Source organism: Morone saxatilis, unplaced genomic scaffold (assembly GCF_004916995.1).
Source record: "Morone saxatilis isolate NCDOM2014 unplaced genomic scaffold, NCSU_SB_2.0 Contig17, whole genome shotgun sequence".
In the NCBI taxonomy this organism is placed as follows: domain Eukaryota; kingdom Metazoa; phylum Chordata; class Actinopteri; family Moronidae; genus Morone; species Morone saxatilis.
In genome coordinates this window covers 3,147,012-3,162,968 of record NW_023339729.1, presented here as the reverse complement: position 1 = coordinate 3,162,968, position 15,957 = coordinate 3,147,012, and the positions used below count along the sequence as shown (strand labels likewise).

The 15,957-nt window shown below is 43.1% G+C and overlaps 1 protein-coding gene across 1 annotated transcript in view; it reads right to left on the bottom strand.

Annotated features, from left to right (window-relative positions):
- Positions 1 to 15,635, bottom strand: part of slkb (STE20-like kinase b) — a gene marked incomplete in the record, with an annotated part of 19,072 nt that extends 3,437 nt beyond the window's left edge. Inside the window, 13 exon segments of the mRNA XM_035659783.1 lie at positions 323 to 452; positions 2,146 to 2,325; positions 3,693 to 3,816; positions 4,056 to 4,186; positions 4,281 to 5,081; positions 5,705 to 5,836; positions 6,728 to 6,809; positions 7,055 to 7,249; positions 7,366 to 7,438; positions 8,879 to 9,028; positions 9,550 to 9,598; positions 12,925 to 13,089; positions 14,896 to 15,635. Coding sequence (XP_035515676.1) covers positions 323 to 452; positions 2,146 to 2,325; positions 3,693 to 3,816; positions 4,056 to 4,186; positions 4,281 to 5,081; positions 5,705 to 5,836; positions 6,728 to 6,809; positions 7,055 to 7,249; positions 7,366 to 7,438; positions 8,879 to 9,028; positions 9,550 to 9,598; positions 12,925 to 13,089; positions 14,896 to 15,045 — 2,362 coding nt within the window.
- Positions 15,636 to 15,957: the final 322 nt, after the last annotated feature.

Below are 15,957 nucleotides of genomic sequence, written 5' to 3'. Positions count from 1 at the left end.
TGTCTTTTTAGCTCTGTTTTGGTCTCGACTAACTTTTCCGAAAATATCCAGGTCTTTAGTTAAATGCTACACTGCGCTCTCTAGCTGCTCGCCAACTCTGTCTGCCGTTTGGTGCCAGGCAGGTGGCGTATAGTGGGCATTCTTTGCATTTGAAGTGTCTTTGATCATCTGCAGCTGAACCTGTGCAAATAGCAATAAGGTAGCAAGACACCCTTCATGTCATTGTCAAATTCATTCATATAAGGCCTACAGTATGTATTCATTAATACAATCATTTACATTACATTTATTGTTTAAGGTTTTCTAACGGTCAGATATTTACCTCGGAGAAGCTGCTGCTTGTGGTTGAGGCAGTCTCTCTCGATAGTGGCGAGCTCGTGTTTGTGTTGCTGGATAATCTTCTTCAGATCGCTGTCTAGATCCTGCTGCTGCTTCTGCAGAAACTCTTGTTCCTGGTTGGAAGGAAAACAGAAAGAGATTATAAATGACATGAGGAAAACCAGGTCCAGGTGTTAAACTGCAGCACACAAAGAATGAAAGAAAGGCGCAATCAAAAGAATCACAGAACCTCTGACCTTTTTCACACCAGCTATGTCTGACATGAAATAGTAGGGTAAACACACGTGTTACTAATGACACTAATTAAGGTTCTGTTCCATTTAGTGTAGCAGAGCCTTTCCAGTGAGCCAAAATATACAACATCACCCTGACTCTGTTTAATCCTAATTAGTATCATTGTAACACCTGTATTTGCCCTACTATTTCATGACAAAATGGCTGCTGAGAAAAATTCAATTAAAGAAAACTCTGAGGTGATGCTTTCTGTCTGTCTCTGTAGAAGTGCCTCACTAACTAGGCTAACAGAAACCTTTATCAATACATTGAGCAGGATGGGTGTTACGAGGCCAGCCGAGTGTGTGTGAGCGTTTGAGTGTGTTTCCTGACCTACAGGCTTTGTGCAAAGTTCACTTCAGGCTAAGCACGGCTTGGGCTGATGAACCAGACAGTCACAACTGGCACTAAAGACTGTTTCACCTGCTTGTCATTGTCATTAATCCGACCTACCTGGCTCACCTAGCACACAGGAAATTTACATTTTACACACTCTTGTAGTGCTCAGTGATGGACAGTGAACATGTTCAAGCTTTCTAATATTACATGTCTCTGAATGTCTACTAATTCCCCTAAAGATTTAGATCAAAACTGAACAATAAGAACAACTTATAAAACCTTTTCAATGCCAAGTAGTGAACCTGAAGTACTGTCCACTTCCTAGTACTGTTGTAGAGGCCCTTTTGCATGTGCTGATGTATCGAAAAGAGCGTAGTCTCAAGAGTAATGAGTCATGCTTGAAGAAACACAAGAAAGAGGCCAGACTGAGGGGTTTCACTTACATCCTGTATGGGACCGTTGCACAGGGTGCACGAGGACAACTGAAAGGACTGAATCATAACATGGGCCACTCCCTGTGGATCACAGTAGATTACCCTCCTACACATTGCACTAAACACTGCACACACACACACACACACACTGTAAACCTGTGATGGGCACTGCAAACTCAGGTAGGTGGAGAATTTGGAAAAGAGAAGTTATAAAAGCGGTATCGAACAGCACAATAAATAATATGTTGGATATTTGTGCACGCCACCCTCACACAGTCTGAAGTCTGTTCCAATAAAAGACACATGATGAGAGCTAAGAGGAACAGGTAATGTGTGTCAAAGTTCAGATTTCACAGCAAACCAAGCCCTCATTACCTCCTCTGGCGGGGCTTGGAGAATATCCTCTTTAATACGTTTCATGATAGTGTGTGTCACGTGCTTTGGAGAAAGTCCCACCTCCTGATTGCCCTGTGTCAGGGCAGCCATGAGCAATAGATGGAAATAAAATGAGACACCAGCTCTGGATAGATTAGTACTATGTGAGAAAATAAATGAGAAGTGGCAGCGCAGACCGATTTAGCCTGTTACAGCTAAACAGTGGTTATATAAACGCTTATTAGACAGATCAGACTTGTGTGTGTGTGTGTTTCTAAGTATCAAAACAACCTACTATAAATAGCGACTTTATAAGCTATCCCACCCTCTTAAGGGAATACATGTGGCCAAGGGAAATGAGAAGTGATGTGGTCCACATGCTCACCTCTTTCTTGCGGTTTTTCAGCATGTTCTGGTACTTGGAGAGTTCTTTGTCCTGCTCGGCTTTGATGCGTTTGGCCTCGTCCCGGAGCCGGTTGGTGTGCTCTTGCTCCAGCCTCTCGATGGTCTGCTTCTGCTGCCGCTCCAGGTTCTCCACCTCCTGGTCGTACTGACGCTTCTTACTCTGTAGGACACATTAGTGAAATGAATTGTTGTGAAAAAAGAAGCAATTCTGTTTGTAAAATCTTGGAGGAATTCTTAAGAAGCTGCCAATGTGAAAGATGTTTTGTAGATGCCAAATATCCAAAGCCTAAGCATGAATCATTGTTCGAACATTTAGAGATTCTTGACGTGAAGGAGGAAATATGTGCAACTTTTCCAGAAGCCTGAAAGATAAAACCAAAAATACACAACTTCCTCATAACACAATCAATATTTAAGAAGCAGACAACATGGGATTCATACAAAATTGAAAGCCCATTAGCTGTATGCATCACTTTTCAAAGGAATGAGGCAGCCAGCAGAGTTTAAAAAAAGGCCTAATAGGCACTTCACAAATTGCTGATCAAAACAAGCACAATAATAAACACTGCAAATTATTTAATGTAATGCAATGTATGGAAAACAGTAACATGAGCCAGACCACATCAGTTCAGATGAACTAACAGGGATAAACAGAAACAGACAGCCACAGCAATAACAACTGTATGCCTCCACACAGTAACATGACAAGTTTGGTAAATGGTAAATGGACCTGTACTTGTATAGCGCCTTTCTAGTCTTCCGACCACTCAAAACGCTTTTACACTACGTGCCCACATTCACCCTTTCATACACATTCACACACCGATACACGGAGCAATTCGGGGTTCAGTATCTTGCTCAAGGATTACTTCGACATGTGGCGGGAGGAGCTGGGGATCAAACCAACAACCTTCCGATTAGTGGACCACCCGCTCTGCCTCTGAGCCACAGCCGTGAAGTTTGCCATTCACAAACCTCCTGCAGCTAAGGCTAACTCACAAAGACTTTGTAAGAAGAATCTGTAAGAGCCACAAAATGTGGATGTCCGTGCATCGGAAGAAAGTAACACTCAGATGAGTCATCATCTTTAACACCTTTTCCTACATCTGGACGGGTTTACATTTGTAGACGGCCAAACATGTACATGGGAGGTTTTGGAATGCAGTGCACTTACTGACAAGCAAGCAACTCAGCGAGGTGCTCTGACAGCTGCTCTGTATTTGTTCAAACGGTCTATTTTGTGACTGTTTCGTTAACCCTTTTAAAGTGTGATTAAAAGAAAAAAAATCACAGTTATGTTTTTCTTCTTGAAGTTCAATTGAGGTCATTAGCCAGTTCTGGAGGCTTCAAGTGAGTCTTCATTTTAAAGCAAGTAGATGTCAGTTGTCAGGCTAAAACAACATGCTTTCATGCATACCAGTCCATACAGGTGCAAGGCAGTCAGAAATAGCATCGACAGCCTGTAAATCACAGATTATAAGGCATAATTAGCACTCAACCGCGACACTTGTGACTTGAGTGACTCACTGTAGTCTCCTGCTCAAAGCGCCGGTAGATCTGTTCTTTTTGCTGTTGCAGCTTGTTGCTGAGCTGCTGTTGGGACCTCTGCTCCTCCTTCTGCAGGAGACGCAGCTCCCTCAGCTCCTGGCGTCTGCAGAGGTGGAGGTAGGTGGTGGGAGAGAACCAAAGAAAAATTATGTTAATTTTTTTTTTTTTAAGTTCAAAGCAGGTGACAGTGGCGAACACACGAACTGAAATGGTGATGTAAAGATTTATTAAGATAGATTAACTCCACACAGTCAGTACACTAAGGTTCTCGGGTAATGTATTTACATAATATTTGCATAAAACTGACACCCAGGGCGTATGCAAATGAAGGCAGGTGAATACCTCAGGAATCTCATCTCCTCGTTCTTGGTATCATTGTCAGTGATGATCTTTGATGTAGTCACACTAACTTCCACTCCATCCACAATGAATTTGCGAGTCTTTTTCAGCGTCTTCTTCTGGCGTCTGGTGTCCTGGGAAAACGTTAAAAGTGAATAAATGTATCTGTTGCAATGCAAGCCTGTAATACAGTTTCTGATATCTGAAACTGTGGACTATGGGAGTTACCTGTATGGAAACAGATCCTCGCTCTTTTGTTTTAGACAGGAAGCTCGAGATGGACAGATTCAGGTCTACACTGCTGTTATCTGCGGCTGAGCCAGTCCCTGAGTCTGAGTCTCTCTCTTTGTCATCCTTAGCTTTGTCTGGAACTGACTTCTCATCGTCTGCATTGTTTTTATCCTTTTCTGTGGGTTTCTCTTCATTCTCCTCTTTTGGAACAACTTTATCTTGCTCTGGTAGTGTCAGTATCACCTTTAGATGTTTGTATTGGTCCTCCTCTTCTGCTGGTGTGTTTGATTCCTCCACAACGGCCATCTTTTCTTCCTGAGGAGCCTCAGTGACTGGACTCTCTGTGCTTGCCTGTGTGTTGGCTGGAACCTCGGCTGTGTCCACTTCCTTTTCATCGTCAACGGCAATCTCCAGCTGCTGCATTTCCTTAGCAGGCGGTTCTGGTTTGGCCTCTGGTTGTGGTTGTGGTTGTGGTTCTGGTTCAGCCTCCGGTTCTGGGGAGGCAACATCTACTGCTGCTTCTGGAAGCTTTTCCTCCACTGGTTTCTGTTCTACCTCTCCATCCTCAACTGGAGTGTTCGAAATCTCCTCTGGGCGCTCCTCAGCTGCAGGGGCAGTGGCCTCCTCCACAGAGCTAGTGTCCAGCACATGGTTGGCCACAGGGAGCTCAGTGGGTGTTGGCACAGGCAGAATTGGCTCAACCTTCTCAGGGACTGATTCCAAGATGGAGGGAGAGAGGGGGATCTTCTCATCCTCTGAGCTGGCAACGCTGACATCAGAGGCGGCACGTTTGTGGCCCTAAAGAAGAGGTCGGAGTAAGAGAAGTTAGGAATGGTCTCCAAAAGCCAGAACAAAACAGGGGTAATGTAATGACCAACGACCATGAGCCCACAATAAACAGAGCAATCATTGTGAGGTCATTTTACAATGCTGATTCGCTTTTCCTTGCTTTCAATGCGGAAATCTTTGCATTTTGGGTCATTTCAATGCACACACACAAGAAAATCAGCCGACTAATCAATAATAAATAATTAATTTGTTAGCTGCAGCCCTAATCACTATATATAAAATACTAAAATGTTTATATTGCTGGATCCGGAAGGCAGTATGGCTGTATCTTACCTTTTTACAGCAGTGATTAATCTGCTGATTATTTTCTTTCTCTTTTTAGATTTTTTTTTCTTTAATGTCTGATTAAAAAATCTGATTACTTTTATGCCAATTGAGTAATTGACTTGTCATTTCAGCTCTAGAATATAATCATACATATGAAGAATACGCCATTTGTGGCAGATAGCGGATCATTCAGCCCTGCTTAATGAAAACAAAACAATAACAAATAAAAATACCCAACTGTGAGCCTCCATAGTGCAAACTCTAGCAAACCCTTGGCAAAGTGATTTTTGTAAATGGGTACACACCAGATGTGCTTCTGTCTCTTCCTCCTCTTCCTCCTCTTTGTGCTCCTCGATCTCCTCGGTGACCTCAGCCTTTGCCTCAGCTATGAGCTCCCTCAGAGGCTTGTTGTCTAGCACACTGGACGCAAATGAATGCTGTGCAAAAGACAAATAAAAATAATGTCATTAGAAATAAAGAAATAATTAGGTGGTAAACTCAACATTTACCCGCTGCAATAAAAGCACCTCAACATAGTTGGCAGCAAAGACTCGTTACCCCACCAACAACTAATCCCACAGATTTTGAGATCGGTCAAGTACATCCATCAAACACATTAAAAGAATGCTGAGAAAATACTTCCAGACTTTCTTTCCTGCACCTTCTATTACTCTCTGGAATTTTCACCCGTCTGTCTGTGTACTTCACAATAAACAAATAAATCGATCAGTAAACTTCTTTAATGCCAACCAAGGTAAGACTACACACTGCATCTACATCCCTTTACAGCCTCACCTTCTTTGGGTTCGAAATCTGCTGCACATATTGTATCGCTGGCCCAAGAATATGCAGCTTCTTCGATATCAAAACCTTCACTGGTGGCAGACCGCTGTTTTGTATTTTCAAGCCCATTGAGTCTTCCTCGGGGCAGAACAAAGCTTTAGCTGCAGTATTTCCTGTGTGTGTGAATTAATGTGTCCTTACTGCCCGTCTGTAAGTAAGTGGCTCTGACTCGGAGAGCACCTTAAACCCTATGGAAAAAGAAAAGCCTGTACTGCTGACGTCAGCTCAAGCACTAAGGGATAAGTGTCAGTCTTGCCAGGACACATGGTTCAGTACTTGACACAGACCTGACACTAGGCAGCTAGACAGATGTCGTCTAGGACTCTGCTGCTTATGCTCTGAATGGCAGGTGGTTCATGGGTATGGGATGGGGAATGGGGATTATCACTCCATTTAAGTGGCCAGGTATGAGACTTGGGGAACTGATAGTTGGTGAAATAGAGATTCAGAACTTTTGTTGTGTGAAGGTTCCAAGAGAAAGATACCTGTAGCAGTTGTGCAGCAGTCCATCTGTTGTCCACATGCTTGTCCAGGCACCGCTTTAAGAAATCACTAAATTCTGGGGACCTGCAGGGTGGAAGTGATAAAAAAGGACTTGAGTGTGTCCATTGTCATTTAAACCAGTGACCTCAAGGATGCTTCTCCCTCATTCATTATTATATATTGTTTTATATGTCTTTTCTCATTGTTCGTCTAGCATTTGTATTGCCATGTAGAACACTTTGTAACTCTGTTTTGAAAAGTGCTACCCAAATCAAGTTTATTCTAATCATTATACCGACAGGACGATAGAGCTTTTCGCTGTGACTCACCAGCGTGACGGCTGCATTAGGGTAGGAGGATCCGACTTGGCTATTTTCAGCAGGACTCTCATGGGGTTCATCTCGTGATTGGGCGGCTCAATCTGTGCCAGCTCAATCAAGGTGACCCCGAGGGACCAGATATCAGCCTTGTAGTCGTATGGACGGTCCTTGGACGTCTCGCACATCACCACTTCTGGAGCCATCCTGGGAAGAAAGAAGTGAGGAAGTTATTGAAAGGAGATGTGAGGTCCATGTATGTTAACTGTAATTTGTGCAAGAAAGGCAAAAAGGATGGTCAGTTTGTTTTGGATTCCACTCACCAGTAGGGAGTTCCGATGAAAGAGTCTCTCCTCTGCAGCGTTTTGGTGTTTTTGGCAGACACACCAAAGTCAGCTGGAAGACATGTGATTCAGGCAAACCAGAAATTAGCCAGAGGAACACCACCGTCATCATTTATTTTCCAAAAGGAAAACAGACAAACCAAACAAGTACAAAATGAACTACTGTACACGCTTGAGCGGTACAACTGCCAATCTCATCAGTGCATGAAATGAACACACAGCCTGAGAAACCACATGCTGTTATAATGCTCCTCTTACATTTGCACAATGACATCAGGCCTTGTTTGTATCGTGTATGAGTAACAGCTCATCAGTGTCCCGGCAGGCAGATGCACAGGCACCTCTGTGTGTGTTATGTCACTGGACAAAATGCTTGCTGTGTGTTCTTTCACCATCCATCAGTAGTGACTCATACCCCTCTAAGTAAGCTACGTTACTGCATCTGCAGGTCCAAACATTTGCTATTGTGCATTAAGGCCACTAGTCTATGTTACTATGTCTGCAACAGCCATGTAACAGTACGGTTCAGTACACTTGTCACAAAGAAATGTATGTATTTAGCCTGTGAAACAGTTGTTTAGTGTCTCCTGTAACCGTTAACACAAATCAGAGGGTGTGACACACAGCTCATGGAGGCAATTGAGGTAATTTAAAAACACACAGCCACTTGTTAGTCACTGATTCATGCAATTTGCACTAAAATGTGTACTCCTTCTCTCAGCCATAGCTAAATCTGAAGACAGACAGGATATTTTATTGTTTTATTCAGTGTGACTCTTCAATTTTCATTGTGAATAAACATCCATAAATCCAATCATATCAAGTTTTCTTACTCAGTATCAAAGTAATCCATTCAAAGTGTCTGTACATCCTTGGGTACTGTGCAAACTAATTGCAAATAACCTATTTGGTGACAACATGCCATAATGCAAACAAGTAGAGGCTAAAGGGTTGGGATTTCAAGTTAGACAGACCTGTGTGTGAACAATGACTTAGACAACGGAACCTGTCAATGTGTTTGGGCTGCGTGTGTAAAAACAGCTATAAATGGATGGTATCACTCTACTGTACATTCCTGTGCCAGCAGTTAAATTATGAGGAAACATGAGATAAAGACATGGAAAATCTGGCCAAAGGCACACAGCCTACATTGCTAGACTGTGAACTCATTTATGATTTTTCCCCTTGAAAAGTGAAAAAGAAAAATTCACATGACTGAATGAGGAGAAATATACTTGTAAAGCAAGACAATTCACCCTAGCTCTTAACTTTCTCCTATATCCTGTATATGGTATATACCTTACAGTTTACAGTTTTCTCCATTCACCCTGCAACAATACTAATTTAATCATTTAATCATCTATGGAGTAAGGGTCGTAATCATAAAAATGATTGGGATCATAGAGACTGGGCGAGACAGTCTGTAGCTAACCCTGCCTGGAAAAATGATGTACTTTGTGGTGTTAACGGCAGGATTTGACTGTGCCCTTACCCAGCTTGACGTCACCGTTCAGCATGAGGAGGATGTTGCCAGCCTTCAGGTCTCTGTGGATGATGTTGTTGTCGTGGAGGTAGACGAGGGCCTGCAGAGTCTGCTTACACACCACCCTGATCTGAGGCTCTGTCAGGGGTCTCTCCAGTTCTGCACGGGGACAAAGGTCACACAAACACATGCTTAGCATTCCTGACTGTGGTATGCCACATAATCATAGCTACGTTAAGCTACGGTCAGTGTATTGATGAATGAAGAATGTAACATGTGGGTGGTCTAACCACTGCTGTAGAAAGCCTTTTTGGTGTCATGGACCCCCAGAGTGATACACACCAGGACATGGAGTCATATTTGATAAGAGACTCCCAGGGATCCCTGTGTGATTAGATTTAGTTATGCCGTAACTGTCTATACTGTATATTGGCTGATTAACAGTGAAAAGTGTGAAACCTATGAACTGAATAGTCATTCCTATACAGTCTCTCATTGGGATTCTAGTCAATGAAGTAATGGTGAAATTAAAATATTCCCCATTTTTCTGGGGACCCCCTCAAGGGTCCCTGGTTGAGAACCTCAGAGGCCTTTTGATGTCTTAATTTAGTTTAGTGCTGCTTTCTGCACAGTTTCCTATTTGACGTTACAACCTGTATGCAGTGGAAATGCTGACTCACCTAGCATGACCGCATCCACAGCCCCTCCTGCACAGAACTCAATGAGGATCTGCCGACGAGGGGAAGAAGAGGAACCCAGTCAATATATTTTTCAACATTTGCAACACAGCTACTTGTTTATGTAAAACAACATGCACTGCATTAAAAATAAAGTCAGTAACCAGTTTTTATTATTTAGAGGTGAACATTATTCATTTCAAACAGAGGTGAGTGCAGCCTATTCATGAGGCAGTAATGCTCGGGTTGAACCTGGTGACCTTTCGAATCTATTGTGAGAGTCTGGATGGTTCTCAAGTACAGAGAGAAATGCTGGCTTCCATGTATTTAGTCTGCTGAAATGTGCATTGTATATGTACAGAACTCAGAGGGAGTCATCATCTCCGCCATTGCCTGCCCTACCTACTCACTTGGCTTGGGCAGTTTGAGAATGAACCTCCGCCCAGCCTGCGTGAATGAAACACTCTGAGAACTTAAAGGCATTTAGAAGCTTTCAGTATGGCTGTTGGCGTAAGAGGATTGGCCCAGTTGGGGCCACATTGTGGTAAAGGTTTCACACAGCTGCTAGGTGGCTGGTTAGTAGCTAGCTATACTGCCAGACCTTAGGCCTCATTCTGCAAATAGGATTAAAGTTTGTATGGACAGCGCAGCTCAGGCAGGGGTGAGTGTGACTGCAGTATTGTAGGTGAAGCATCTGGAGCTTTGTCTTTATTAGGCTTGGACACAAGGCTAGCCTTATTAGAGCATGAAGCTAACTCACTTCTCTCCACTGAGATTTGGGGAACATTCGGCCAAATGTCACACATTAAGTAAGAGGAAGTAAAGCCGCAATGCAATTTGGTAACCATTGAGAAACTAATTGTGGTAGATACGTTGGGGCCCTAGCTTCAGTTATAGGGTCAACCTGCATTTAAATGACAAGTGACAAAATCTTCTAAGAGCCTATTTCCTAAAGAAGACTAACTTCTATCCAAGGTTCAATGGCATTCCATTATTCAGTTGAGCTTTTCAAGACTGTTCTACTTACAACAACAAAGCCCTTACGAGACATACAATGCCTCAAGTCTCAGAGCAGTCTTGGCTATTCAACACGCACACCAGTCTAGTGTTTCTCTGTAGGCGTGCTGTTGTTTTAGTGGCTCCGCTGTTGTACAATGGCCACCACAGTGGTTTTTCAGAGTGGCAGCAGGCAGAGAGGAACCATGGGCCAGGGCTGTGGCTTCCTCTCCCACTTGTTTATCTGACACACACACACACACACACACAAATAAATGGAGAACTATGCACCCACATATTTTCTAATCCATTCATGTGGCACAGAGAGGGAGGATGTGAGTCCGCGTATGATCTCACCTACAAGTTATGAGGCCTAAAAGGATGAAAATATCAGCCACAACATCACTGCCTGGAGCCTAGAAACTGTTGCTGTGCAACGGAAGTTGTAATGTAACACAGCAAAAGGGAAACAAAGGTCAACAGGTGACACACACAACTTAGTATGCAGTTATTAGGTAAGTCTCCTCCAGACCCTCTGGGGACCACGTGGAATAAAGCCTTTCATCTCCAGGAGGAAATGTCCTGGACACTCTCCTCTTTGCACGAACAGGTGCCACACAGACCAAGATAAAAATCAGCAGACAACCTCCATCAGGCGACGACCATTGTTGAGAGGACAATGGGGAGGAAAAGGGCCGAGCATTCAATGAAACGCACTGTAATCAAATAGCCAGGTTATCATGAGACTTTATAATGACCTGACTGTCTTTCTGCCTGCGTTTTGACTCACACCAGCCACGGCATGGTACTTCCAATGATGTCCCCACCCCTGGATGTACATGCCCGGTTTCTAATTCTAGAAAATGGATTGTGGAGAGATGTCCTTTGCCATGGTGAATGTGTTATTTGCCTAACATGGTTAGATATTCTACAGAGTGTACGATAGGAAAGGAAAACCCCAGGAATACTGGGTTTCAGCAACCTGTAATCTACCTCAATCACTGAGTTCTTCACACACGTGGTTTCATTATTCATGAACACTTCCCTCACGTTTATCCCTATCTACTGAAACAGGTTTGCTACAGGCAAAGGTTAAAGGAATTAAAGCACTGTATCTACACAACTAATCAGTATTCACTGGAGTCCAACAGTAATGCCCTAATGCTGTGAAACATGTACATTTCAGAGTTTGTGTCACAAGGAATAGACAAATTGGCAGTTTTCAAAGATAACAGAATTAGAAAGTGACAACAGAGAAAAACAAAGGCATTTCAAAATGAAAAATGAGCTCATATCAAAAGCGGATGGATTATAAACTGGTATGATGATTAACGACTCTAAAAGCTCCTTCTTTCTGCTGCTCAGGTGAACTTTGGCCTCAAAGTTTGATAAGAATACAACGGTTGGAAAGGAACTGGCATATACTGCAAAAACCTTCCAATAACAGTAGAGTGGTATACTCTGCCTTTAACCTGGCATAGATACATTCAAGTGTTTTCATTAGCACACCTTACAGGAGCACATCCAAAGTGCTGGAGACTGTGAGGGAGCCAGGATGCCAATCACTGGCATATATTTATTCCAGTAATTAGGCATTTCTGGTCACAGATACACAAAACATCTGAGGACATATTTAACACAACAATACCCTTCCAGTTTTACATTTTTATCTTAGGAGAAGCTGACTTTCATACAGGGCACTTTCTGCTTATAAAAAACATCACCAGGCTCCCCCACAGCACAGCAATGGACAGGTATAGTTAGTCATGGAACTTTGTCTACAAATGAACAGATTTAATAAGTTATGATCAAAATGGGTTCCTTATGTACGACACTCACAGCCACACTTTGTGAATGAATTTTTTATTTTTGTCGTTCCTGTTTTCTTTCTGTGTAAGGAAAATATTACCTGGTCTCCTAACCTCTTTTTATTTATTTAAAAACAGATAACTTGGATTGTCTCCCAGCATGTCCATGCACATCGATGTTACCATCTCTTTGTTCAGAATGTAAATCTCCTTTGTTTCTTTCCTTAAAAAGTGAAACTGAATAAATAACCTGGATACACTCTCAGCCCATGATCATAACAACAACTGGAATACAGAGTTTACAGTAAAGACTCAGTGAAACAGTATTTCCCTTTGTGGTTTGATAGTGCTGATTCACTGTGGGAGGAACTGTTACTACCACATTCACTCATGGTTTGGTCAAGCTGCATTTATTGGATACAACCATATTTTGAAGATTGGTAGAATCTGTGATTGAGAAGGAAGCTTTGCTAAATCAAACTGCTGTATGATTATTAGGTCCATACTTCTGCTTGTATAACATGGTCAAACAATGATGACATTGTCACTCCAGAGAGCTCTTCCCTCTACTCACCCAGAGTTTGCTCTCATAATAGAAAGCGTCAAGCAGCTTCACAATGTTTTGGTGGTCGCAGGAGGCCAGGATGTCAATCTCCACCATGTAGTCCTCCAACTCCTCCTCAGTCTTTGTGTCAATAACTTTGGCTGCAGCGAGGATGCCCGTCTGTTTGTTTTGAGCCTATAGGAGGAGAATGTTATTAAACGGTTGTAGGGTCAAAGGACTCGTGCAGTTATTCAGCTCACGGTCTTGCTCGTCTTGTGTTCTGATCAAGTTCAGAAAATGTGTGTTTGTTCTGATTCTACTGCTCTAGATGAAAACACGCAATCTCGAAGAAGGCCAAACTCGGTTTATGTTGGACCTTTAAGAGGATCGGCTAAAAGAAGCAAACACTCTCTGCTTCGCTGTGCGTCTGAGTAAGTCAGCAGAACATGAGACACGTCTCGCTGAAGGGGACATTTCTCCTGTTTGTTTTGGCTCCTCTGCGGGCAGGATGTTCTCAATGAAGTTGCCACTGCGATATGGGATGCAGCCACTTCCTGGTGACCTGCCCGTGTTCTGCGGTCAGCCATACACGCCATTTAAAAAAATATAAAGCCCCATAATGTACTCCCCAGTACTAAAACAGACAGCTTGTATTTCACTATGAATCAATAGAGTGTGGACTATCCCAGTGGTGAATCAGTGCAGTGGGGCATTGCAACTGGTATGGCCCAAAGCCCAGACATATAAACATAACACATGGCAATTTACTATTTGTAGATCTCCTTCAGCCAGTGCCAGTAGGACACACGGTAACTGCTTCCATGGGAGAATGATGAGAAAGGATGTATTTTGGTGCTTTTTCCTTTCTTGAACACTGGGTCTAGGTCATGTGAGCTTTAGTGTTGGAATGCTGCTAAATTGGCAACCTGTGACTAAACCATTGGGCTTACTTGAAGTATGATACAAAGTAACACCGACATGAAATCTTGGTTAAGCCCACAACTATTTAAAAGATGTCCAAAAATAGAACTTGGCGACCAAGACCAAACAGAATGTAAAGTGTGTTTGTTTGCCACAGACTTCCTGGTATTAATTCTGGTAGAGCCCTCCTGCCTGATAACATTTACTGTCACTCATGCAAATGAAGCTTCTGGCTCCGGCTATGCATTAGGGTCAACCCAAACAATGGTGCTATTAAAATGATGACAAGGGGGCTGCTTTGACACCGGGTCGGCTATCTGAAAATGTAAAGGGAAAATGATCTGGCTGGTGTGTCTGAGCTTCGCAGAACAGATATAAACACAGATATAAACACAGATATGAACACAGATATGAACACAGATATGAACACAGATATAAACACAGACCAGCATTATTAACACACGTTCTGTTCCTGCTTGGAAAATGTCTAATGTCTGAAAATCTACTTTTCTGTCCACTGACCAAACAGCTACTAAATGTTCAAATCTCACCAGTCACTCATAGATTGCCTTTGTTCTTTCTGGCTGGTGACTGAAGCAAATCTACAAGGCTCTTGCATATTTTCTCCAGCATTCGGCTGGTAGCTGGTGCTAATTTTGTGCTCTGGCTCTAGCCATTGTTTACGTCTGTGTGTGCATACTACCAAGATGTTCACAGATTCTCAGCTTTGCTTGACAATGAACGAGACCAGGTGGTGAAGATGTGCGCGTCTGTTGCCATTGGTCGGATGTCTGTCACATGTAAACAAACTTTGAACATGGGAAACCGTGGAGAGGGAGCTCAGCAGTCATACCTGACACCACCTCTGTCACGGGGCTAGGGTATTGGTCTGAAGATGGTGGGTGGGTCAAAGCAATGCAAGACTGAGGTGACACTGCTGGCACATTATGTCACCCTTCAGAAAGAGCATTGCTGGGTGCGGAGATGTTACAAAAGACTGACGAAAACAGCCACAATGGAGCAATTAGAGGGAAAAAGGCTATTCTCCACATAGAGCCCCGCGATGGAGACATTACCTACCTTGAACACTTTCCCAAAGGCTCCATCTCCCAATTCACCGATTATGTCCCATATTTCCTCTGGATTTTCATCTCTGCGGACGTGTTCGTACTGCTTCTTCTTCTTCTCAGCTCCCAGTTTAAATATTTTACGGAAATTAAAAAAAGACATAGTGAATCCTGTGTCTTTCAATGAAAAAGTTGACAAAGGAATTCAATTTTAAGACGCCAAAGTATTGTCGGATTCCGTGAACAGTTTACTTTAGCACAAGTCTTTGGAGTAACATAAGTGCCCCATTAACGTTAGTTACAAATGTCCGCTTGTAGCTTTCATAATAGTTGGGACCAAAACCTAGCTTAGCCTTTGACACTGTTTTGACCAGTCCAGATAACAGCTCTTTGGCACATCATGGGTCATTGCTAACCCCCAAAATAATTACCAAAGGTTAAACTAGACTTGTCCTAGCATCTGAAACCCGCATAAACAACACTTCATTTCAATGCAAAGTACTACGAGACGCTCTTCGTTGTTCCAACTCCTGACGACCTACTGGCCCGAAAACCCTGTGGGGTTCTTTCTCAACCCAAAGAAAAAAAGATGAGGCGTCCTTCTAAGTAGTTGTATTCCACAGAATAATTAGTTTCCTTGAGGGTTAAAACTGGCACAGTTGGTCCGTACATAAGTATTCGCTAAAACGGCAAAACAGTCATCTTTCCTTTGCTGAGGAGGGTTAGGGTTAGTAATCTAGCGGATTTAGTGTCAGTGCGCGTTCACGAGTGCGCGCGGCTGAGGTTCTTTCTCTTCTTGTGCCCCTCGTGCTTGACGGTTGGCGGGGTAATGTCAGTCTTCTGCTGCCCTCGTCTGTACAGTGAGACCTAACACAACTGCTGCGGGGGTGTTTGAAGTGTTCGCGGCGATACCGCAGCTTGCTTTCGTCAAGAAAAACCAACAGTCTGGTGTATACTACTTGTTCTTTGTGGTGTTACTTTGTCCATCGTCTCAATAAACACCACAGTGAGGTTTCTTTGTGTCCCCGCTGAAACTACATATCCCATGCACCATTGCGACACATGAACGCGCCAA